This window comes from Dasypus novemcinctus, chromosome 2 (genome assembly GCF_030445035.2).
Source record: "Dasypus novemcinctus isolate mDasNov1 chromosome 2, mDasNov1.1.hap2, whole genome shotgun sequence".
NCBI classification, from domain to species: domain Eukaryota; kingdom Metazoa; phylum Chordata; class Mammalia; order Cingulata; family Dasypodidae; genus Dasypus; species Dasypus novemcinctus.
This window is the reverse complement of record NC_080674.1, coordinates 158966821-158992127: the sequence shown is the minus strand read 5'-3', so window position 1 is coordinate 158992127 and position 25307 is coordinate 158966821. Positions and strand designations below refer to the sequence as shown.

At 47.5% G+C, this 25307-nt stretch overlaps 1 protein-coding gene across 4 annotated transcripts; it reads right to left on the bottom strand.

Moving 5' to 3' along the window:
* Positions 1-2794: 2794 nt before the first annotated feature.
* PCYOX1L (prenylcysteine oxidase 1 like) lies at positions 2795-20977 on the bottom strand. Of its 4 annotated transcripts, XM_004450965.5 has the most exons (7): positions 20844-20940; positions 18386-18414; positions 17433-17639; positions 15848-16022; positions 13939-14150; positions 4239-4379; positions 2795-3754 (listed from the first exon to the last, which is right to left on the bottom strand). In XM_004450965.5, exons 2-7 carry the CDS (start codon positions 18390-18392, stop codon positions 3093-3095), a joined length of 1404 nt encoding a protein of 467 aa, XP_004451022.1. In that variant the 5' UTR covers positions 18393-18414; positions 20844-20940; the 3' UTR covers positions 2795-3092. The 4 variants fall into 4 exon arrangements, with proteins under 4 accessions (XP_004451022.1, XP_004451021.1, XP_058136793.1 ...); XM_004450964.3 differs by lacking the exon at positions 18386-18414 and having other exon boundaries at positions 20844-20977; XM_058280810.1 differs by having other exon boundaries at positions 17433-18414; positions 20844-20929.
* Positions 20978-25307: the final 4330 nt, after the last annotated feature.

Here is a 25307-nt window from a genome sequence, read left to right as displayed (position 1 = left end):
TATGGATGACGATTTTCTCTCTTTGTGGGCTCCAATTTCTTCATCTGCAGAACAAGCAGAGGGATTGAGGAATCTCCAGTTTTACCATTCAGCAAATTACAATGGAAGTTGGCCCGTGAGCAGGCCTGGGCTGGTTTCATCGGCGCAGCAGGCTGCTCAGGACCTGGCCCGGGAACCTCCTTGTCCTGAGTCTAACTGCGTTTCATGTTCTCCACTATCTAGTGAGAAACTCCCATGCCACGAGAGGAGGGACCTCCTCTGTCTCATTCAACGCTGACGCCCCAGCACCTAGCATCGTGTCCAGCACAAAGTAGGGGTGCAGCGCCTGGCGGATGAATGAGTGCGCGGAAGCCTGAGGGGAGCCCCAGCTCTTCCTCTAGCTCCTTCGATTGCGTCCTCGTGGGTGGGTCAGGAGCAAAGCGTTCCTCCCTCCTCCCGCATTCCCCATCTGCCTCCACTCCACCCCCCCTCAGAGCTCCCCTCCCCTGAAAGGATGCTGCAGGTTTGCTTGGGTCCCCTGCTCCAGGGATGAATTCCTGCGAGGGGCTTGAAAGGTCTAAGACACTGCAGCCACAACCGGGCAGGACGAATGTGGTCTTTCCCCTGTTTTGTTTGGTAGATCCTAGGGCTCGCTGTTTTGGCGAAGGCTTTCTCTTCTGGGGGGTCGTAGGGCTTTGGGGGCTTTTGTCCTGGTCTGAGAAGGCTGGGGTGGACTGCCCTAAGCCCTGGCGCAATAGCTTCTTGCTTGGTCCCGCTCCTGGGGCCCTCAGGAATCTCGAGCCTTTCCTTGCAGGGGGGTGGGTGGTGCAATCCCCTTCTCAGGTTTGGGCTCGGGGAAGCCGCAGCATGGGCGTCCGGGCTGGCTTTGGTTCTGAGCTGTTGGGGCCTGCCTGCCTCGGGAAAGGTGGTATCTGAAGAACACAGCCAGGTCCTCTGCGGTCCTGCCGGGGCAGGGGGCCAGAGCCTTGGCTGAGGATCACGCGTAACCGTCCTGGCTTGCATCTTCTGCGCACACATCCTCCACAGGGCTCAAGGGAGGAGTGATTGTCAAGGGCAAGCTTTGTATTGTCCATGGTCCCCTGGCCCAATCCCACATTATCAACTGTGCCATCAGAGCCCGTGCCATCCCCGTTTCAGACCTAGACCGCCACATTACTCCATCCCACGTTTTAATTTCAATGAACTTGGGAGGAGCAGGGAGGGCATATTCCCACCCTGCACATGGTGGGCATTGTGTTTTTCTCTCCAACACCCCTTCTACGCCTCCGACCTCTGTCCAGGGGTGGGACCTGGCTCTTCCTAGCCCATCAGCTTAGTATCAACCCCCTTGTCCTGCGATGGGTCCAGTTTTGGAGGCCTAAGCCAATCTGCATGTGGCACTCACTAGGCCACAGGAATCAGTGCAGCAGTGGCCCAAGTGGCCAGAGTTCAGACTAAGGTTCAGTGGCTGTGGGAGAAGACGCTCTGACCCTGGAGTCTTGGCAACCATCTTCAACCATGAGAAAGACGGTGGAGCTGGAGACCCCACAGAGCTCGTTGCTAGTCCTGAGCCTGGACTTCATTGTGACAACCAATAAAGAACTCTCATTGCTTAAGTCAGTCTGATTGTTGTTTCCTACTACTGCAACCAAAGCATTCTAACCGAGCGTCAGCTTCGGAATTTCTGCAATAACAGATAAGTGTGTGCTCCTTGCACTTTAACGCACCATCTCTTTCATGGTGATAGTAAAAAATAATCTGAGAACCCATTTGGGCCTCCACCTACTTGAAGGGTGTTTTGTTCCATGCTTACTTAAGGTGCTCAGACTTTGAGTTCTGTTCTATGTACTCACCAGGAAAACTCCGGCCACTTATTTCCTCACTGTGCTTTTACCCCTCTCTCTCTAAAGACAGGGAAGTCGGCTGGATGGCCTCAGGGGTCTGTTTGTATCAGGAAAACCACAGCATCAGCCTCGGCTGGCAGTGGTTCCCCCTCGGACCCAGGCCCCTTCATCAAGGTTGTCCTCCCTCCAGCCTTCTCCAGGAGACTCGGATGTGGTGGAAGGCCCCCGGGCCACACCTGGAGGCAAGCTGCTGGATGTCCCAGACTCGGATCCCCTATCTCCTCCCTTTACAGAAAGGAACAGGTCCAAAAGGAAGGAAAACGCTTTATATCCTTTTAAAAATGGATCTTTAAAGGTCTGTAGAAGAACAAAACCCAGCCCAGCCCAATTCTCCTCCCCTTCCAAACACCGGTCAGAGGAGAAAGCAACAGGCTAACTCTGAAGAACTCCTTCCCAACCCCTTCCTCTTGTCTGCTGGGGTGACTGTTAGGGGTGAGGTGTCACTACCCTTTGCCATCTGGGAACTTTTTTCCTGGCGAGACAGATCCATCGTACTCCTCTTCAACCCATGCAGAAAGAACGGCATGGCCAGCTCCTCGAGGTACCAAGGAAAAACTTGTCTCTCCCCGCCGGATGCTGGGAATCTTGGGACTCTTCTGACTCTCTCAAGGCTCTGCTGGGGCAGCCATCTCCCACCCTCTGCAGTACTGAGAGGCTCAGAGACAGTGAGCGCAAGCTCTTAACTAGGTGTCATGTCGGGCAAGCCCACACTAAACAAACAGGGGTATCATTTCTTCATGTTTTCTAATCTCCCCTTCTACTTTCTTTGTAACCATCTGATTGTAAATGTTTCATGGTACGTTGCCTTCAATTCATTTTGGGATTAGGCAAGTGAGAAACAGTAAAGAAATTACCTTCCCTCCCCTATTCATCCCTATGTCTCCTCGTCAGAAAACCAAGAGAGAAGCAGCTTGAGAAGTCGGATTTTTATTTCTTTTTCTTAATAAATAAATAAAATGAATACACTGGCTTAAATCCCACCCCCTTCTTCCTTTTGAAAAAAAGAAGCCACCACTGTGTACGTCCTTAAGACACACAGGCAGACAGAGGGCCGCCTGGCCCCACACAGGAGGGAGAAGGAGCAGGACACACGGGGGGGTCAGGAGGAGAGGCTGGGTGGACAGGTGCTGCTTGCGACAGTCCTGGGCTGCTGTGGGGGATGAACCCTCTTCGGTGGAGGACAGATCTTCTGGGCTCTTCCGGGGGCCCTCACAGTTCAGTCTTCACCTTGTGCATCAAATCCCTTTGGTCGATCTTGTCCAGGTCCTGGTACCAGCGGTTGTAAGCCAGCAGGGCCACGTTCTTGGCGGCCACGGCCATTGCCTCCACGGAGCTGGCTGCCCACTCCAGGGCGTTGAGGTAGAAGAGCTGGTCGTGGAGCGCGAAGCGCGGGAGGGCGCTGCGGGAGCCGTACAGCGGGTGGGCCTGCCACTCGGCTGTCTGGACTGAGTAATAGGAACGGAACAGCGTCTTCAGCTGGGTCCGAAAGAGGGGCCTGGGGGACTGGACTCGCCACACGGCGGCCTCCTGGGGCTGCTTCCGCCGGAAGTTGGCTGAGACGTTGACAGGACAGATGTTGTCCAGTGCATAGAAGAAGCTGGGGAAATCCGTGGTAAGGATGTTGGTGAAGGGGAAAAGTTTAGGGTCGGGGAAACCAAAGTAGGAAGAGTTGAGGTAGCCGTGGACTAAGGAGACGACGGTGGGCTGGAAAGAGCCCTGGGCATCTTCAGTGGGTGGGCTGAAGCCTTCGAAGGCGATGCTGCGGCTGCTGTTGTCCAGGTGCAGGGGGGCGGCCAGGACCACGATGTCGTAGAAGTCAGAGCCGTGGCCCCCCTCGTTCTCATAGCCCACCTGGTACAGGGCTTTTCCTTCTGGAAGAACAGAGGACACAGAAGGCAGCTTTCGTCTTGGCGTCTACCTGCTCATCTCCTAGGTGCGCCCACCGCGGAAGGGAGCTGACCCTGGTGGAAAGGGTACAGCGGGGCTGTGGAGACGGTGGGTCCCAGGCTTTGTGGACTGGTGCAGCTGCAGGGGAGAGCACTGGACTGGGAGTCAGGAGACACACGTCCCTGTTCCGGTTCTGTTGCTGACCACCCGGGGGGCTTGGCCAAGGCTGTCACTCAGAGTTCTCCATGGTAACATGAACAGGGTGGGGTTAAGGCAAGACTTAGATTTTAGGCTCTGACTCTTAAATTGGGACAACAGTGCCCTCTGGTGTCACTCAGCAGTGCTGGGGCTTATTTTTTTCCCTAAATACTCCCCAGTAGCTCACAAACAAGGGTTTACGCATAGAGGAAGTAGAAGTGCTGACAGTCTAGGAGTGGAGGCGCCACGCCTCCTGCTCCGTCCACTCACCTGAACTGTGCAGTGTCACAGCGGTCACCGTGGCGTGGATCACGTTGGCCTTGGTGAGCTTTAGCAAACCGGAACAAACCAGCTTGTTGCCGCCTTCCACCGACCACAGGCTGCCTTGGGCCCCCGCTAGTGACATGGCTCCTGGACCAAGGGGGAAGGTGGCCAGTGAGTTCTCAGAACCCAAGGGCAGTGGGGCTGGAGCGTCCAGCACCATCCTGTCGGGGCCTCCCTCCCCACCACCGGCAGACATACAAAAAAATACAGCAAAATTCAAAATGCTATGAGGTGAAAACAACATGCTCAAGGAAGGAAGCCAGCCACAAAAGGCCCCATATCATTTGATTCCATTTATAGGAAATGTTCCGAATAGGCAAATCCATAGACACAAAGCAGATTAGTGGGTGCCTAGGGCTGGAGGGCTCGGGAGATGGGGAGGGGGTGGTGGTTAAAGGGTATGAGGTTTCTTTTTGGGGTGATAAGTCTTAAAGTTGATTGTGGTGGTTGTACAACTCTCTGAATATACTAAAAACCACCTGACTATACACTTTTAATGGGTGACCTTATAGTATGTGAATTATATCTCAATAAAGCTTCTATTAAAAAGTGCTATGAAGGATACACAAACAGTACTGGAAGAATGAACTGGAAAGCCCTGCTGAGCTGGGAAGGAGCCAGCTGTGCCAAGAGCCAGGGAAGTAACATCCTGGGCATGTGGGAAGTACCTGTAATACGAACCTTTTCATGCATTTATTCTGTGCCTACTGTGGTCTAGGCACTGTTCTAAGTATTCGGGATACATCAGTGAACCAAAGAGGCAAAGATTCCTGCCCTTGTGAAGCTTACATTCCAGTGGGAGGAGATAAAATAAGAAAATTCAATAGTTTGCTAGAAGATGTGATACCTGCTACGGGAATAAAGGGGCAGAGAAGGGTGGCTGGGAGTGCCAGGGACAGGAAGAAGGGGGCGTGTAATGGAAAACAGGGTGGTCAGGGCAGCTTCAGGGAGAAGGTAACATTTGAGCAAAGACATGAAGGAGGAGTGGAAGCTTACTATGACTACTGGGGAGGGGCATTCCTGGCAGAGGGACGGGCAGAGGCAACAGCCCAAAGGTAGGCACAAGCCGGAGAGTGAGCAGGGAGGAGAGGTGACAGCGGGGAGGAGGGGTGAGCAGGGAGGAGAGGTGACAGCGGGGAGGAGGGGTGAGCAGGGAGGAGAGGTGACAGCGGGGAGGAGGGGTGAGCAGGGAGGAGAGGTGACAGCGGGGAGGAGGGGTGAGCAGGGAGGAGAGGTGACAGCAGGGAGGAGAGGTGACAGCGGGGAGGAGGGGTGAGCAAGGAGGAGAGGTGACAGCGGGGAGGAGGGGTGAGCAGGGAGGAGAGGTGACAGCAGGGAGGAGGGGTGAGCAGGGAGGAAGGGTGAGCAGGGAGGAAGGGTGAGCAGGGAGGAGGGGTGAGCAAGGAGGAGGAGAGGTGACAGCAGGGAGGAGGGGTAAGCAGGGAGGAAGGGTGAGCAAGGAGGAGAGGTGATGGGCACGAGACAATGTAGGCCACTGAAGGAACCTGGGGCGGGGTAAGCACATGCACACCCACCCCAGGAATGAGCTGGGAAGACCAAGTGCTCCAACAGATCAATCCCCAAGGGCCCAGAGGCCTCACAGGGGTAGTTCTTGGAACCAGAGAGTGGACAGCAGGGAAGTGGATTTGGCTCAACTGACAGAGCATCCACTTGCCACATGGGAGGTCCGTGGTTAAAACCCCGGGCCTCCTTGATTCGTATGGAGCTGGCCCACGCGCAGTGCTGATGTGCGCAAGGAGTGCCGTGCCACGCAGGGGTGTCCCCCACGTAGGGGAGCCCCACGTGCAAGGAGCGCGCCCCATAAGGAGAGTCACCCAGCATGAAAGAAAGTGCAGCCTGCCCAGGAGTGGTGCCGCACACACAGAGGGCTGATGCAGCAAGATGATGCAACAAAAAGAAACACAGATTCCCGGTGCCACTGACAAGAATACAAGCAGACAAAGAAGAACACACAGCGAACAGACACAGAGAGCAGACAGTGGGTGGGGGGAAGGGGAGAGAAATAAATAAAAAAATAAATCTTAAAAAAAAAGAGACAAGTGGACAGCAGATGTCTGCTCATAAAGACTGACAACCTTAAGATCCACACTTAGAGAAGAGAGAGGATTAGAGAGGCTGAGGGATCACTTCTCTCCCAGAAAACATAGCTAGAGGACAGGTGGAGACTGTCTGGAGGGCCACTCTGGGGATAAGGACATCAGGGCAAGGAGAGACACCACCCAGCAGGGAGAGGGGCAAAGGAAAGTGTCTCAGCAGGCTAAAAATCAGTGAGTACAGCTGCAAAAGCAGCAGCGGGTGCCCATCCCCCCACCCTCAGAGCAAACAGCAGTCTATGGACTTCAGAGGCTGTACACCAAGGGGTTTCAGGGGTCCTCTTCCCCCCAAAAAGGGAGAATTAGCCTACAGAAAGTTCAGATTTTGGCTAGCGAACTTGGTCTGCTGCATTGGAGGGTTCCTACACTCCCAGGCCCAGTGTGGGTGTGAAACTGTTTGATCCGAGAGCCAGCAGAGAACTAAAGATAATTTGCCTTCTCAAACACCTCCCCATTGCCCTGGGGCTGGTTACTGAGGAGGCTGGGGGAGGAACGGCACTCCGAGGGAGAACAGCTTCTGAGAAAGGTTGTGAGGCTTGGCCAGCCTGAGGACATTCCTTCCTCACCGCCCACCACACCCACCATACACAGACTGCATGCCCCCATAGCACCTGGGGTCTGAGCTGAGAGGGCTGCCAAGAGCACCACCTGCTGGTCAGACAGAAAAGTGCACAAAATGGGGAAAATAATAAATAAATAACTGAGGGAAGCAGATGCCTTTACTGCCTCACTCTCCAAGGCTCTTGGAAATTGGCCTATACTCCATTACTAGGTCCTCAGCCTAGGGGGTTTGAGCAGTTAAACAGGGGCAATCCTAAATATCTAGAACAAGTTGAACCAAGAGTCAAAGAACAGTGGTAGCAGTAAATCCCGTTGCTACTTAACAGTAAATCCCTATGCAAGAGAGAGAAACTGAACCTCAGAGTAAACCTGGCATCAGAATCAGATGCCTAGACACCAGCAAAAAATTACAAGCTATTTAAAGAAAAAGGAAGATGTGACTCAGGAAAAGGAAGAAATCAAGGTTCCAGACAAGACACAGGACTTTGAAACAGTTAATTAATGACAGTCACACTAATCTCCTAAATCAAATCATGTAGTAGAAAGAAAACATGGCTAAAGAAAGAAAAGACATTAAGAAGACAATGAATGAGCACAAGGAAAAATTTGAAATCTTGGATAGAAAAATAACAGAGCTTATGGGAATGAAAGACACAATAAGTGAGATTAAAAATAAAATAGAGGTAAACAAGAGATCTAAAATCATGGAAGAAAAGATCAGGAACATAGAGGAAAAAACTAAAATTGAAGAGAAAGAACAGAAAGAAAATAATGGAAAAAACAGAGCAGGGGCTCAGGATTTTGAATGGTAACATGAAGTGCACAAACATAGGTGTTACGGAAGTTCCAGAAAGAGATGAGAAGGAAAAAGGAACGGAAAGAGTAGCTGAAGAAATAATGGCTGAAAATTTTCCAATTCTCATGAAAGACATGGATACACATGTCCACGAAGCACAACATACTCCAACTAGAATAAATTTAAATAGACCTGCTCCAAGACACATAATATTCAGAATTCCAAATGCCAAAGATAAAGAGAAAATTCTGAAAACAGCAAGGGAAAAGCGATACATCCCATACAAGGGACATGCAATAAGACTTAGAATGAATTTCTCTTCAGAAAACATGGAGACAAGGAATCAGCGGTATGATACAATTAAGGTACAGGAGGAGAAAAACTGCCAGCCAAGAATTCTTTATCTGGCAAAACAGTCCTTCAAATATGATAGTAAGTTTACAATATTCACAGATAAACAGAAACTATAATAAGAGAGCTTGTTAAAAAAAGAATCCAGCTCTGCAGCAAACCCCTAAGGTAGTTCTGCAGCCAGAAAAGAAAAGAGAAGAGAGAGAGGCTTAGAGGAGAGTATAGAAGTGAAGACTATCAGAAAGGGTAACCAAAAAGGTAAAAAGACAAAAATAAGATATGACATATGAAAGCCAAAGAATAAAATGGTTGACGTAATGCCTTTATAGTAATAACATTGAATGTAAATGGAGTAAACTCCCCAGTCAAAAGACATAGGCTTGGAGCAGATATAGCTGGAGTGGTTGAGTGCCTGCTTCCCAGATACAAGTTCCTGGGTTTGCTCCCTGGTATCCCCTAAAGACAAACAAACAAATGAACAAAAAGACCCATCTTTCATTGGGGAATGGATGTAGCTTAGAGGCTGAGCACCTGCTTCCCATGTACAAGGTCCTGGGTTCAATCTCTGCCTTCTTCTAAAAAAAAAAAAAAAAAAAGATATAGGCTGACAGAGTGGATAAGAATACATGAGCCATTCATAAGCTGTCTACAGGAGACTCACCTTAGACCCAAGGATGCAAACAGACTGAAAGTAGTGAAAGGTTGAAAGAAGATACTTAATGCAAGTAGTAAATAAAAGAGAACAGGGATGGATAGCTACACTGGTCTCAGACTTTAAATGCAGAAAAGTGATAAGAGAATGCAGAAGACCATTCTATATTAATAAAAGGGACAATCCAGCAGGAAGGAGTAACAGTCATAAATATCTATGCACCTAACCAGGGTGCCCAAAATATATGAGACAAACTCTGGCAAAACTGAAAGAATACATTTGCTCCCAAGATGTCCCAATGATAATAGCTGGAGACTTCAACAGGCCACTCACATCAATAGATAGAACAACTAGACAGAATTTCAACAAGGAAACAGAGAACTTGAACAATATGATAAATGAGCTGGACCTGAGAGACAATATACAGAATATTGTACCCTAAAGCAGTAGGCTACACATTCTTCCCAAGTGCTCATGGATCTTTCTCCAGTATAGACCACATGTTGGGCCACAACACAGCTCTCAATAAATTTAAGAAGATTTAAATTATAAAAGCACCATCTCTGATCATAATGGAATGAAGCTCGAAATCAATAACAGGTGAGAAAGGGGAACATTTGCAAACATATGGAGGCTAAACAACTCACATATAAACAATCAGTGAGCCAAAGAAGTGATTGCAAGAAAAATTAGTAGATATCTCGAGATGCATGAAAATAAGAACACAGTTTATCAAAACTAGTGGGATACAATGAAGGCAGGGCTGAGAGGGAAATTTTTAGCTCTAACTGCCTATATTTTTTTAGAAAACAGCTAAAATCAAAGATCTAACTGAACACCTAGAGGAATGAGAAAAAAAACAGCAAACCAATCCCAAAGCAAGCAGAAAGAAAGAAATAACAAATATTAGAGCAGAAATAAATGAAATTGAGAACACAAAAACAATAGAGAAAATCAACAAAACCAAAGTTGGTTCTTTGAGAAAATCAATAAAATTGACAAACCCTTAGCAAAACTAACAAAAAAAGAGAGAAGATGAAAATAAATAAAATCAGGAATGAAAGGGGGACATTACAATTGACTCCACATAAATAAAAAGGGTCATAAGAGGATATAAGAAACTGTAGGGCAGTGGACTTGGCCCAGTGGTTAGGGAGTCCGTCTACCACATGGGAGGTCTGAGGTTCAAACCCCGGGCCTCCTTGACCTGTGTGGAGCTGGCCCATGTGCAGTGCTGATGTGCGCAAGTGAGTGCCGTGCCACGCAGGGGTGTTCCCCGTGTAGGGGAGCCCCACACGCAAGGAGTGTGCCCTGTAAGGAGAGCTGCCCAGTGTGAAAGAAAGTGCAGCCTGCCCAGGAATGGTGCTACTCACACGGAGAGCTGACACAACAAGATGACGCAACAAAAAAGAAACACAGATTCCCGTGCAGCTGACAACAGAAGCGGACAAAAGAAGGAGATGCAGCAAATAGACACAGAGAACAGACAACTGGGGTGGTTGGGGCGGAGAAGGGGAGAAAAATAAATAAATAAATCTTAAAAAAAAAAAAGAAACTATGGCAACAAATTAGACAACTTAGATGAAATGGACAAATTCCTAGAAATGCACAAACAACTTATATTGCCTGTACAAGAAATACAGGAACTCAACAAACCAATTACAAGTAAAGTGACTGAATTTGCCGTTAAAAACCTCCCATGAAGAAAAATTCAGGACCAGATGGCGTCACAGGTTAATTCTACCAAACATTTTGAGAAGAATTATTACCAATCCTGTGTAAACTCTAACAAAAAATTGAAAAGGAGGGAAAATTATCTGACACATTTTAAGAAGCCAACATCACCCTAATACCAAAGCCAGATAAAGATACTATAATACAAGAAAAGTACAGACTAACATCTCTAGTGAACATAGATGCAAAATTTCTCAACAAAATACTGGGAAATTGAATCCAACAGCATATTAAAAGAATTATACACCATGATCAAGTGGGTTTTATTACTGGTATGCAAGGGTGGTTCAACATAAGAAAATCAATTAATGTAATAAACCATATTAACAAAGAGAAAAAAGAACACATGATCATCTTGATCAATGCAGAAAAGGCGTTTGACAAAATCCAGCATCCTTTCTTGATAAAAACACTTCAGAAGACAGGTATAGAAAGGAAGCTCCTCAGCATAATAGAGCGCATGTACGCAAATCCCACAGACAACACAGTATTCAATTTCAACATAGGGAGAGGTTGAAAGCTTTCTCTCTAAGACAGGGGTTCTTAACCTTTTTTGTTCCATGGACCCCTTTGTCCATGAAAACCATGGACCCCTTACTAAGTCCACACTATACTGTGCATTCATTAATAAATACGTCACACCCACACCAACACATTCCCATAAGAATATTTTTTAAAAAATTTCAGTTCAAGCTCATGGACCCTTGTTAAGAACCCCTGCTCTAAGATCAGGAATAAGACAAGGATGCCCACTTTTACCACTGTTATCAACATTGTGCTAGAAGTTCTAGCTAGAGCAACTAGGCAAGAAAAAGAAATAAAAGGCATCCAAATTGAAAAATAGGAAGTAATACCCTTACTATTTGCAGATGACACTATGCTGTATTTAGAAAATCCAGAACGACCTACACAATAAAGCTATTAGAACTAATAAATGAGTTCAACAAAGTGGCAGGATACAAGATCAACAAGCAAAAACCAGTAGCATTTCAATACACTAGGAATGAGCAAGCTGAGGAGAAAATCAAGAAAAAAATTCCATTTATACTAGCAACAAAAAGACTTAAATATCTAAGAATGAATTTAACTAGGAATGCAAAGGATCTGTATTCAGAAAACTACAAAACACTGCTAAAAAAAATCAAAGAAGACCTAAACAAATGGAAGGATATTCCATGTTCATGGGTTGGAAGACTAAATGTCACGAATATGTCAATTCTATCCAAATTGATTTATAGATTCAATGCAAGACCCATAAAAATCGCAAAAGCCTACTTTACAGAAATAGAAAAGTCAATTGCCAAGTTTATTTGGAAGGGAAAGGGGTCCTGAATAGCCAAAAACATCCTAAAAAAGAAGAGTGAAGTCAGAGGACTCATACTTCCTGAACCTGAAGTGCATTTCAAAACTACAGTGGTCAAAACAGCATAGTTTTGGCATAAAGATAGACACATTTATCAACAGAACTGAATTGAGAGTTCAGAAATAAACCCTTACCTCTATGATCAACTGATTTTCGATAAGCCCACTAAGTCCACTTTTCTGGAACAGAACAGTCTCTTCAACAAATGGTGCTGGGAGAACTGGATATCCATAACCAAAAGAAGGAAGGAAGGTCCCTATTATCGCTCCCTATACAAGAATCAACTCAAAATGGATCAAAGACCTAAATATAAAAGCCAGGACAATAAAACTTCTGGAAGATAAAGGAGGGAAACATCTACAAGACCTTTTAGTAGGTGGGGGTATCTTAAACCATACACCCAAAGCACTAGCAACTAAAGAAACAATAGATATATGGGACCTCCTAAAAATTAAATACTTCTGTACCTCAAAGGGCTTTGTGAACAGGGAACAAAGACAGTCTACTCAATGGGAGAAAATATTTGGAAATCACACACCTGACAAGGGTCTAATATCCATGTATAAAAAGAGATCCTACAACTCAACGATAAAAAGACAAATGACTTGGTTAAAAAATGGGCAAAGTACCTCAATAGACATTTTTCTAAAGAATACAAATGGTGAAAAAAACACATGAAAAAATGTTCGACATTACTGGCTATTAGGAAAATACAAATCAAAGCTACAAAAATATCATTTCACACCTACAAGAATGGCCACTATTAACAAAACAGAAAAGCACAAGTGTTGGGAGAAGATGTGGAGAGAGAGCAATGCTTATTCACTGTTGGTGGGAACATAGAATGGAACAGCCACTGTGGATGTCTGTTTGGCAATTCCTAAGGAAGTTAGATATAGATCTACTGTGTGAACTGGCCATACCGCTACTAGGTATATACCCAGAAGAACTGGGAGCAGTGACATAAACAGACATCTGCAAACTGATTACAGAGGCATTATTCACAATTACCAAAAGATGGAGACAACCAGTTTGTTTATCCTTCAACTGAGGAATGGATAAACAAATTGTGGTATAAACACATGATGGAATATTATTCAGCTGTATAAATAAATGAAGTCATGAAGCATGTGACAACATGGGTGAACCTGGAGGACATTATGTTGAGTGAAGCAAGTCTGGCACAAAAGGACAATTATTGTATGGTTTCGTTACCATGAACTAAATATAATGAGCAAACTCATGGAGTTAATAGCTAGAAAATAAGTCACCAGAGAGTAGTATGTGGTTAGAGAATGGAGAGCCGAAGTTTTAATCAGTACAGAATTGGTAAAAAGTTGCTTGTAAAAGAACAGAAATGGTGAAAGTCCATCACAGGATTTCTAATTAGTAGTGTTAACATATGGGTATGGTAGTGGTTTGTTTTGTTTTTGGAGTAATTAAAAAGCTCTAATATTGAAGCGATGAATGCACAACTCAGTGATTATACCAAATGCCATTAATTGTACACGTTAGATAAATTATATGGTTTAAGAACAACAACAAAATAGGGCGGGTTGGGGGAAAAGACACCAAACTTAAGACATGGACTATAGTTAGTAAAAATACTTCGATGAGGCTGTTTCATAATTTGTTACAAATGTTTCACAACAATGCACGGTGTTGGTGGCGGGGTGATGTGTGGGAGCCCTGTGTGATGTTAGGCATGTTTGTTTTGTAAGCTCACTTTTATGCTACACTTATCATGATTATGCATGTATGAATGATATACTTCAATAAATTATTTAAAAAATGAAAACAACAAAAATGCCCCAAAAACAATGAAAAAAGAGTGAACGGCAAAGCATCACATAAATCCTAACATGTGTGCACATACCACAGATCATCAGACAACCAGGAGTGGAAGAAACACACTGGACCTGTGATCTGAGCCTTGCCTTCGCTATCTTTGAAGGGCCAGAATCAAATGAGACTGGGGCAACAAAATGCTGAGGCGCGCGTAATGGGCCGATAAGCGTGAGGTTATTCCTGGGAACCCGGCCCGTTCTGGGCAGCAGTGGCAGGCAAGGGCTCACCGGCAAAGGCGGGCATCGCTGCCGACTGGCCGTAGCTGGCCCGCAGGACGGCGGAGACCACGTCGTCGATGAAGCGCTGCGTGACGCCGACCTGGAGCAGGGACTCGGCCACGGAGCGCTGGGTCATGTTGACGAAGGCGGACTCCCCCAGCGAGGAGAGCAGCTCCTCCACGCCCGAGAAGGCATACCCATGGGCCTGGTACTTATAGATCCTGGGAGACACACAGAGCTGGGGCCTTGGCATGAAGGCCTCCCAGGCACCCACACGGTACTGGTCGCTGCACCTGGGGACCCCCCGGAGACCAGCCACCTTCTCCCCACATGGAGGGGTGAGGGAGGAGGCTGGTTATGGTCCTCTCACCTGGTTCCGCCTGTGGGGGGCCCGCATCACCTAGACAGAGAGAGCAGCGGGAAGGGCGAGTACTTGGTGTCCCCCTAGGCCTGCAGGCCCCGATGAATGACGGTCACAACCCCTCTCTGATCTGCTCCCTGCCTGAGATCTCAGCCCTTCTCTCGCCCAGCTGGGACATCAGGCAGTGGCCATAGCCCCCTACAGCAGGCGCGTCGCCTTCTCCAACAGCTTCAGCTCTGCCACGGCCTCTAGGACCACCTGGGACCTGGTAGCAGCAGCCTTGTGCCAATACTGTCACCCTCCCTGCTAGCCCAGCCTGTCTTTCCCTCTGGCCCAATTTGACAGGGCTTCCGCTCATTCCAGGGCTCACGTCTTGCCCCTCCACGACTCAGTCTCAGGGACCGGCTTTTGCTGATGGACTTCTGGACTGGCTGGTCTCTGGAATGCTGCCTATTCTGGAGCTGTTTGTAAACATGGTGAGTCTGCAAGACCAACGGGACACCCGGGGAGATGTCCAGTAAGCAGTTAGACATGTGGGTCTATAACTTTAGGGGAAACCGGGGCTTGACAAGTAAAAATCATCGCCCACAAAGACAGACCTGAGTGCAGGTTTAGATAAGACTGACAAGGGATGAAAATATAAGATGAAAAAGGGGTCTAGGACATAACCTTTTGGGGACATCTGGAGAATGTAAGGAAGAAAAGCTATAAAAAGCATAATCACATTAGTGGGAAGCAAGTGGAGAAGTGCCAGAAACCAGGGGAGGATGACTGGCGCCATGTTTAATTGTCTGGCACTGAAGGAAAGGAAATAACAGGCCTGAGGTGCAGCGGGGCTTTGGGAAAAGAGTTGGAGTGAACAGCCTACTGAGTGAGAGGACTGAAAAGTGGACAGAGTGAGAACAGACCCCTGTTCTCCATATCTGGAGGTGATGGGGAGGGGGCTGGGACCCGAGGCGGGGAGGTACTGAAGACAAAACTAGGGTACAGCAGGGTTTGGAAACTGGTGGTCCACAGGCTGCATTCAGCTTCCAGATGTGTTTCACTTGGCTGACAAGATGAACTGGCTGCACACATTGAAACACTGGGGGATTTCGTATATAAAACTGGATTTCTGGCTTCTTCTGAAAAAACTGGAAGATCTAGCCACATGAGGGTGGCCACGGGTGGCTGTAGCAGAGCGCTGGCTGCCCCCTTTTGCATGGGGCCTTGCTTTCCCAGGCTCCCTTCTTCCCACTACATACACTGTTCTCTCTCACTGGCTGCTTCACTTACTCACGTCCCCACAGGCAGATGAGCTTGCAACACAGGCTTTTATGAGTTTAGTAGAGGCAAAGAGTATACTAGAGTGATGGTGCTGGAAAGCCAATCCCTGCACCAAATAAGGGTGTTCTTCCCGTTAGGGGCTAGCTCTGAACGTGAACTGAACTGAGCTGAGCTCTCAGGCCCAGCAAGAATTTTTCTCTTTTGACAATTCCCAGCCATGCTGGTTCTTTCCCAACCTCGACTCCTCTCCCAGCTCAGGAATGCCTGCTCCACTGCTCCCGGCAGCCCCACCTCATGAACTTCTCCATGACCTCCTCCACCCACATCTGCAGTCTCAGGAAGCTGATGCCGTAGTGCCACCAGAGGCGGAAAAGGTTCAGCAGGTACCAGTCGGTCTCCTCCAGCACGAAATGTTCCCCGCCAAAGATGGCGCTCCTGCCCACCACCTCACGCCGGTGCCGCAGGCCTGTGCAACAAGGACGGAGCCCTCAGGTCCCCTGCCAAGGGCCCCCCAGGAGACCTGGCAGGGACTTGAGTGTGAATTCAGGGCGTTTCTGAAGTATGCACATGCAAACGGTATGGTTTACTCATTTGTGCTGCTTGTTTATAGAGTACACACATAGACTGGGAAAATATTTGGCCTTCGTAATCATTAAATAAAAGAAAATTAATGTATCATTTTACATTTTCTTCAACAGTGAGCCACTCAGCCAAGAGTAAGGGAAATTCAGAGGTCATTCCAGAATGTCCAAGGGCTGACAGTGCACTGGGTTTGCTCTGAGAGGGAACCTGGAGCAGCAAGATGAAATGGAAATCATCAGCGCTCCTTGCAGTCATCCAGCACTCTACAGTTCACAAAGCATGGGACGGATGTTCTTTCCCTTCACCTCTGGCAGCTTGTGAAAGACACAGCACAGGTGTTATTAATGCCAATTAAAGATGGGGAAACTGAGGCTCAGAGGTTATATGACTTGTCCAACACCATCGTTCTTTTATTACTGTTTCTTTCCCTCCCATTCCTGTCCCTAGCCCTAAGTTCCCCTACCCAGAGACAACCAATAAGCACATCCCTTCAGCAACACTCCAGAGATATTTTGTGTGACAACTTGCAGCTACGTATATATCTATGATTTATTTCTTCCCCCATCCCCATATCCTATATACACTGCTCTGCACCTTCACAATATACTGTATCTTGGAGACTGTTCTATACCTAGGCATAATGGACTTCCTCATTTTGGTGCTGAACAGTCCTGTGGAGGTATACCATAATTTATTTAAGCCCAGTTCCCAGTGGATGAGCAGGTAGGGCATTTTCAGTCTTTAGCTATTTCAAACAATGCTGAAATGAACAGCCTGGTAAAGATGCCACTTTGCACATTTGCAAAAACATCTGCCGGACCACTTCTGAGAAGTGCTGTGTATATCTGTAGTTTTGATAGGTGCTGTTGGGTCTGAATCCCAGCTCTCATCAATCGGCTGCCTGGCCTTGATCAACGGATATAAGATTTCTGGGTCTCAGGTGCCTTGGGGGGAGACCATAACACCCATCTTGCAGGCCGGGAGGGGGCACCAGAGGTGACTCCTATGTGCCAGCCGGAAAGGGGCCAGATGCCTGGTAGGCACGCAGCACCTGGCAACCAGCAGGGTTCCGATCACTAACAGGCAGAAAACTGAAAGGGAAAGAAACTTGCCTGGGAATCAAACCCAAGTTCTAATCCCAGCTCCGCGGCTGACTGTGTAACCTCAGGCCAGTTCCTTCCCTCCCTGGTCTCAGCTCCTCTATCTGGGAAGTGAGATTAGATTCCAGGACCCTCCGGGCAGCTCGGGAATGGCCCGAGCGAGCCGAGCTGGGGCCCCGGCACCGCGCACTCACCCAGCAGCTTGACGAAGTCCTGCATATGCAGGCTCAGCGAGTGGAAGGAGGCGGCTCCGCTCTCATAGTGCTGCTTGTTGACGGAGATAGTGGCCAGGCGGCCACCTATGGTCCCCTTCTCGTACACATCGATCTGCACCCGGGGCCCAAAGTGCTGCTGGAGGAAATGGGCCACGGCGGCGCCTCCGATGCCGGCCCCCACCACCGCTGCGACAGGCCCAGGAGGGAAGAAGAGACAGGGCACAGGAGTGAGAGGCTGCAGGGCACACCGGGGTGGCCTCCTGGGCTGGGGGTTCCCAGACATTTGTGTGTCACAGGCTCCTCACATTTCACGAAGGAAACTTCCAGCCTGAGTTTTTAGAAAAGCTCTTCACAAAGAGCAGAGCCATCCCCAAAACTGCTGCCTATGATTAAAGACACTTTAGCAGCCAAAGGGCAGGACAAAGTTTTACTGGAACAGAGCCATGCTCTTTCTTTTACTTACTGTCTAAAGCTGCTTTGCAGAGTGGAGTAGATATGAGAGACTGTGTGGCCCTTCAGAGAAAGCCTGCCAGGCCCTGGTACACTACCACCTGATGCTTAAATCACACAAGGCTGGAGTCCCCCCTGTGACGGGCTGCTCACTACCTTATAGACGCCTATTCCAGCCTGGGCTCTTTCTCTGAAGTTTCTGCCTGTTGAGGTTTCTTTGGGGTCCTATTATCCACTGTCTTTAATACACCTCCAACCTTCCTGTTAACTTACAAACTTGGTTCTTATGCCAAGAGTATTCTCATCCAGGACACTGATTAGAATGCTTCACTGGACAGAGCTCTGGCGTGCTCTTGGGCACCACTGTCCAGGCCACTACTAGTAAGCACTGCCAAGGAACAGAAAGCCAGTCATGAAGCTACAGAGCTGGGCTACCCCCTGCCCACAGTGCTTGCCCACCGTGTATCCGAGACACAGCTTACCTCTCATTTGTCAGTCTAGCAACCCTATCCTGAAAGAAGAGGAGATAAATCGGTGTGAGTGGTCCTTATTGGACCCTAGAAACCACCAGCTCCTGGCCAAGAAGTGCCAGGCAAACCACAGACCATATGAGGTGCTTTGTGACCTCCCCCACCTCTGCCACCTCTCCTCTGTCTCTCCTCCCTCTGCTGAGGAGCACAGGCCCTCGCTCTCGGTCACCTTTGTGCCTTGGCATGAGCAGCTCCTATGGCCTGGAAGGCTTTTCCTCTCTCCCTTTTCCTGGCCGCGTTCTGTAGCCCTTACGGCATTTTTAGCCTGGTGCCCCTGAACCCACCAAAGAGGAGCCTAGTGTCCCCCCTACACATTTCCATAGCACACTCCACTCTACCCCAGCCTAATGCTTTTGAGGCATATCCCTCCAGGGACTGAGAGCAGGGTCACTCTATCTCCAGATCCTGGCAGACAGTAGAGCTCAAGTAAGCATTTGTTGCATGGCGAAAGAACAGACCACTTCCTTGTTCTCAGTATTTATAGCTACTTCTAAGAATGCCCTTAAATTGGTTCTGATACACACACCAGTGTGTTCCCTGCCTCCATTTATGAATAGGGTTCCAAATTACCCACTTTTTTTTTTCTCTCCAGAAACACTGTTATCACAAGACCTGGAAGCTGCCGAAGGGCTATGGGAAAGACATCACCTCACTGTGAACTGACTCATTCAACACCCACCAAGATGAATCAAACAGGGCTTCTGTCCCCCAGGTGCCCAGGCAGGGAGTGGGCACAGTTACCTATGAAAAGTAAAACAATGGGATCCCAGGAAATCCTGCGGAAGCAATGACTTCTGCAAGAAAGGGCATGAGTACAAACGGCTTCACAGGGGAAGCAATATTTGGCCAGGATCCCGGGAGGACAATATACATGGCTTTTGCAAGTGAGAGGAAACTCATTCTCAAGAGAATGGGCAGTGTGTGGAACTATGGGTGGGTTAAAGGGCCCAAGTGCCACAGTGAGGTGTTTAGACTTAGCCTGCAGGAGCCCAGGGTTTGAAGCCATCCGAACAAGACCCCAATACTTCTTGTTGCAGGTAGAGTACAAACCAGCAAGGGTGGGCAGTGGCTGCTATTAGGAGTGAGGAAAATCAGTAAAGCTAAAGGACAGCTTGGACTTGCCAAGTCCTGTCCTGGGTGACTTGGGGCGAGGTGGGCAGACCAGTTGGAGTAAAGCAGGCAGCAAGCTCTGCTTGGCCAGTGGCAATTCTGCTGGGACAAGGCCACACTCTTTCCCCAGTGGTCAGTTGGAAGTGTCCTGCACTGCTGTCTGCTCCCAAGAGATAGATAGCTCATTACTGCCTTCCTTCTCCTTCAAAGCCTGCCTCAAAGTCTACCTCCAAGAGGCCTTCTCTGGCCCCACGAACCCTCAGGAGTTGCCTCTGAAATACCTAAACTCTCAGTGTCAAACTGATTGCTGCCCCACTAAGTCTGTTTTAACCCTTTATGACCTGGCTTGAGGTTCTATAAGCCAAAACGCTTGAGTACACTGCACTGGATCCATCAAGTCTGTGCTACTTGCATGGAACATCCGAGGAACTCTTGCTAATTGGGGAGCACACGGGGGCAGCCTGGTGGAGTAGGGGCAAGAGCCAGACCAGAAACCCAGCATCTCTGATGATGGGAATTTTATGAGGGACTTTAAAATCTTCAGGCATCGTCAAGTGTTAAAACGAAAACATAAGGAAACTGCAGACAAATATGTAGTGCTGGTCAGTATGTATCATGAGGTATTTCGTGGTATCCTGATGTTTGCAACTGAATTTGAGATACATCAAAATAGAGATGGATAGAAGGATGTGTGATGGATATGTGATAAAGCAAGTACAGTAGCATTTGTCAGAGGCTCTGCTTCCACTAGAACTTGTCTCCTACTTGTTCCCAGGGGAGAGAGGGGACGTGACCTTCCTCTGTATTCACTGCCTTTGTCAAGTGAGCACTAACTTCCCTGTACGGTGCTGTTTCCCCTCCAGGAAGAAACTAGGGAGCTGGACACCAGGCTAATAGACAGCCTTCAAGAAACCTTTGTCAATGACATTGACCCGACCCTGTCCTTTGTACCAGGGCACCTAGCAAAGGGCCAGGTCCCTAACAGATGCTCAGGAAAAGACTCTGAACCTTCCGTGAGGTCAGAGGCCAGACTTGCCTCAAGCCTCTTTTCCGCCCCCAACAGCCCTCCTCACATGCCCACGCTACCCTCCCTATCATCACCTTCCCTACTGCGGTCCCCTTGCGCGCCCACCCCAGCCCCTCCCGTCTTCCCTCCCCCCCCAATCCCCCGCTCCCCTCTCGCGGACCCCTCCCTCACCCAGCAGCCCTTCCCTTCCCTTCCCCCCACCCAGCTTCTCCGATGGGAACCCTTTTCCCGCCCAGCCTCCCAGCTCAGCACCCCATCCGGTCCTTCCCGCACCAATTCTGCCGGGAGGGGCGTCTCCGCCTGCAGCGGCGGCGGCGAGGAGCGCGGCCAGCGCAGCGAAGAGCTGGGCAGCGCGGGCCATGGCGGGCGGCGACCGGGATTCCGGCGCTCGAGGCTGCCGCTCAGCTCTCCACCCCACCCCGCGCCCCCCGGGCCGTCCCGCCTTTCGGCCTCGCGGCCCGCAGCCTCTCATTGGCCTGGCAGCCGTCTCTCTCCAGCACAAGGCCCCCATTAGCTGCACCGCGCTCCCGGCGGGCTTGCTCATTGGCAGCGCCCCGGCCCCGCCTCCCGGGCACGAGCTCCTCATTGGTTGGCCCATCCCGACTCCGGCGCAGGTGTGCGTTCCTCGGCTCCTCAGCTTCAGCACCAGGGTTACAGCCGCGCGGGACTGATGGAAAGGAGCCGAATCTCTGAAGACTCAGTTCAAGTCCAACCTCTGAGAATTACTAATTAATGTACCTTCTCTGCCTCACCCAGTTTCTTCTTTTATAAAACAATCCTTGCTTTACTTTGTTAGGTGGTTGTGATGATCACGTGAGACAGGGGATGTGAAACGCCTTGCACTGCCTGCAAATGCTACAAATTGCGGACCAAGAGTGCTGGAAAGAACGGCTAGGCGTTGTGCTGTTCATATGCTGAAACAGTCCAGATACTTTGAGACTGCTATTTACGTTTGCAGTGTCCATGTATTTTATATCTTTACCTTCTGCTTGTTAAAAACCAAAAGGGAAAGGTTTAATCTACTCTCTTCTCAGAGGGTAGGAAGGGTAAAATAGAAGGGTTAAGTGCCCATTTCCATTCTCTAAACAAAAGCAGTTCATTGCTGTCAGCTTACCACGCTGTGCCGGACAACGTTCCTCTGGCAGAAAACAAAGTTGGGGATGAGTTTCAGAGTAAATAAGGAAAATCCCTATTTTTTCAGTCAGATTATGGCTAAGAGAAGAAACTGATGGGCTTCAGAAAATAAGAGTTGATAGCTGGGGTTCTAAATCAGCTGCTGAGAGTGAATTTAACAGGGCCAAATCGTAGTGCTGCTACTGATAGGTGAACAAACATGCATTTCTCATAATCTTTGTTTTTACCATTTTGGCAATGTTTGTGGCAGAATGCAAAACTTTTAAAGTTCATTTCCAAAGACCCAAGATATTCCCTTTGAAAAATTGTTTAGAAAGGTATCATTAAACATGTGCAAATTATTTTGAACTGACAATCTGATTCCTGTATTTTTTTGTGTGTGGGAAATCACATTTACTTTAAAAATTGATCAACTCTGCTTCGATTGTCATTTTCATGTCCTTGGTAATTTTTTTTTTTTTTAAGATTTTTATTTGTCTCCGCCCCCACCCAAGTTGTCTGCTTTCTGTGTCCATTTGCTGTGCGTTCTTCTGTGTCCACTTCTATTCTTGTCAGTGGCATCGGGAATCTGTGTCTCTTTTTGTTGCATCATCTTGCTGCCTCAACTCTCCGTGTGTGCGGTGCCACTCCTGGGCAGGTTGAACTTTGTTTCGTGACGGGCGGCTTTCCTTACGGGCTGCACTCCTTGCATGTGGGGCTCCCCTGCGCGGGGGACACCCCTGTGTGGCACGGCACTCCTTGTGTGCATCAGCACTGAGCGCGGGCCAGCTCCACACGGGTCAAGGAGGCCTTGGGTTTGAACCACGAACCTCCCATGTGGTAGGTGGATGCTCTATCCATTGAGTGAAGTCTGCTTCCCCTTTTGGTAATTCTCGAATCTAGAGCTGTTTTCTTGTTAGGATGTTCTTCCAGCCGGAGCAGTCCACTGAGAATGGAATGTGTGAGCTGTGGATGTTCAAAAGAGCTGGTAAGTGAAAAAGGAGGCAGAGTTCTGATAGTAGAGTGGCAAAACTAGCAAGACTGGGAGACTTTATCAGTTATCCATTGTTGCAGGGGAAAACACACCCCAAAACTTAAGTGACTGAAAATAATAAATTTATTTTGCACACAGATTTGCCCTTTAGCAGGGCTTGGTGGGATCAGCTCAACTCTGCTCCATGTGGTGTCAGCTGAGGTGACTCCACTGTGGGGTGGAGAGCCCACATTCCAGATGGCTCACTTAGATGTCTGGCAAGATGGTACTGCCAGTAAAGCTCAGCCAGGGCTATGGGCCAGGGCCCTCAGTTCCTCTTCAAAGGTTGCTTCACCTTCCTCTTGGCATGGTGGCTGGCTTCCAAGAGTAAGCATCTCAAGACAGAAAGTGGAGGCTTCCAGCTTAAGGTTTGGGATTAGAAACAGATAGTTACTTCCACTGCATTCTATTGGCCAAGTAGTCACAAAGCTCAGATTCAGGAGAGTGGACACAGATCTTACCCCTCGATGTGAGAAGTATCAAGGAGTTTTGGGGTCATGTTTTAATACTGCCACAGTGAATTTTAGTGTAGACTAGATGGATAGGAATATGATTATACTAACTAGCAATGGGAATGAGTGTGTGCAGACAAAATTGAGAAGAATCATGAAAATGCAAGGACAAACTGTAGGAAAGGCTGGCTCAACAAAGTACCATTAGGTGAGAGGGCTGGGAATGCGGAAGTCAGCTGAGCAGCAGAGGAAAACACAAGGCCAAGCAGTCGGAGGTTGGGAAGAACATCAAGATGATGACGGTTAGAACAAGACCGCAAGCTGACAATCTGACTGGCAGGATGGATGTAGTCCAGCAGTACAAATGCAGTAGCCACACAGACAATACAACTAGAAGAAGATGCAAACACAGAAAGTAGGCAATGCAAGAGTGGAAGGAGTCACTGTCCAGATCTAAGAAATACAGAAGGAAGAGAGTCAACAAGGTAGAAAAATAAACCCTTAATACTGAGGCAGGGTATGGAAAACCTATAGTGCATCCATGTGGCTGAGCTGTTGTGAAGTCTCAAGGCAGCTCCACTGTGCTTCAAAAAGGTAGGTCAACAGTCAGTGAATGAACCAGAATATGCCAATGTAAAACAAGAATTAGAAAATGCATTCTAAATCTAAACACTTTAATCACAGTTATTTCAAGTCAGGTTTTATTAAAGTTGTTTCTGAAAATTACATTTCATCCTTAGTTTTCCTGATTTTATTTTAGTGTTTAAGAATTTTTTTCACTTAAGACATTTTCCATGAAAGAAAGCATCGAAGAACTCATGCCAAACTGGCCAATTCCTTTATGGCATTGAGGAAACATTGGTAAAAAGTTTGTAGACTCTAAGTACTAAAAAACACAAGAACTCCTCTTCAAGTGAGCCAAAACTTCCTTACATATCATCTGCATGTAATAATGCCTCTTCCTTTTGATTAAGATGAAAATAATTAAGATCGCTGACATAATTTTCTTGCTCCTTCAGTCTGAAAATACGGATTTGTGTGTCATGGCTAATACACACACACACCCCAAAAGACTGGAAGGAAAAGAAGTCATTGTAATTGCTTAGCTGAGTTTTTGTAGTTAATTTTGACTTAACCAGTCTTCCTGTCTCCCTAGACTCTAGACAGCAATAAAAATGTAGGAAAAAAATGTGTAAAATAAAGCACAATAAAAAAATATTTGTGGGCCTACTGTTGTAGGCAATCACACATTTCATTTACTTCTCACACCTCTAATGTGAGAATACAACCATTTTAAGATAAGAAAATAGGCTGAGAAAGGTGAAATAATTGGTGTCCACACAGAGGTGACTGAGCTCAGATTTGGATTCAAGTCTATGCTAACCAAGCCCAAGCACTTTCCTCCCTAAAACCTGCCAACTTCTTGAGATTCATACTTTTTATAGCTGCATCTTCTAAATTTACGCTTTTTAAAAAAATAAAAACTACAGAATAAATAAAAATCTAAAATTATTCACAATCTACTTTACTTGCAAAAACAGGAGGTGGAAGATAGAAATATTAGAAAATGCTTTAGATAATCGGAGCATTCTATACCTAAAATTTTGATTAATTTCAATTCAATGATAATGACAGCTAGTACTCAAAACAAAGATGATTAGTTCATTTTCTTTTTGTTACTATCTGCCAATCTCATGGGAATGGAGGCAGGAAAAGACAAATTCATATTGGAAAATTTGCTCACTAAATTTACAGTATGTACTCAGTGGAATGCCAAGAGATTCTGGGTTTTAAAATTCTACTTATCTTTTGCTTGCATTTTAAAAGCATGTATTTATACTTATGTTTTTTAAACAATCTTTTTCTAGTGGTGATGATAGGGCCCATGGTGGGGATGGCTTTAAATTAATCACTGATAAGTGTCTCTGGTGTCCTAGAATTATTTATGTTTAAGAGGTAACTTTTACTACCCCCACCGAATGGGGTCATTGAGTTCCAGAGGATAACTAATAATAGGTAACTAATTTAAACCTAAACCTATGCAATCTGGGTATCTAAGAACATCTAATTGTCTGCTGTGCACATATTTGCATGTTCACTGAAGAAAAGATCATCATTAAAGATTCCTTTAACATTAAA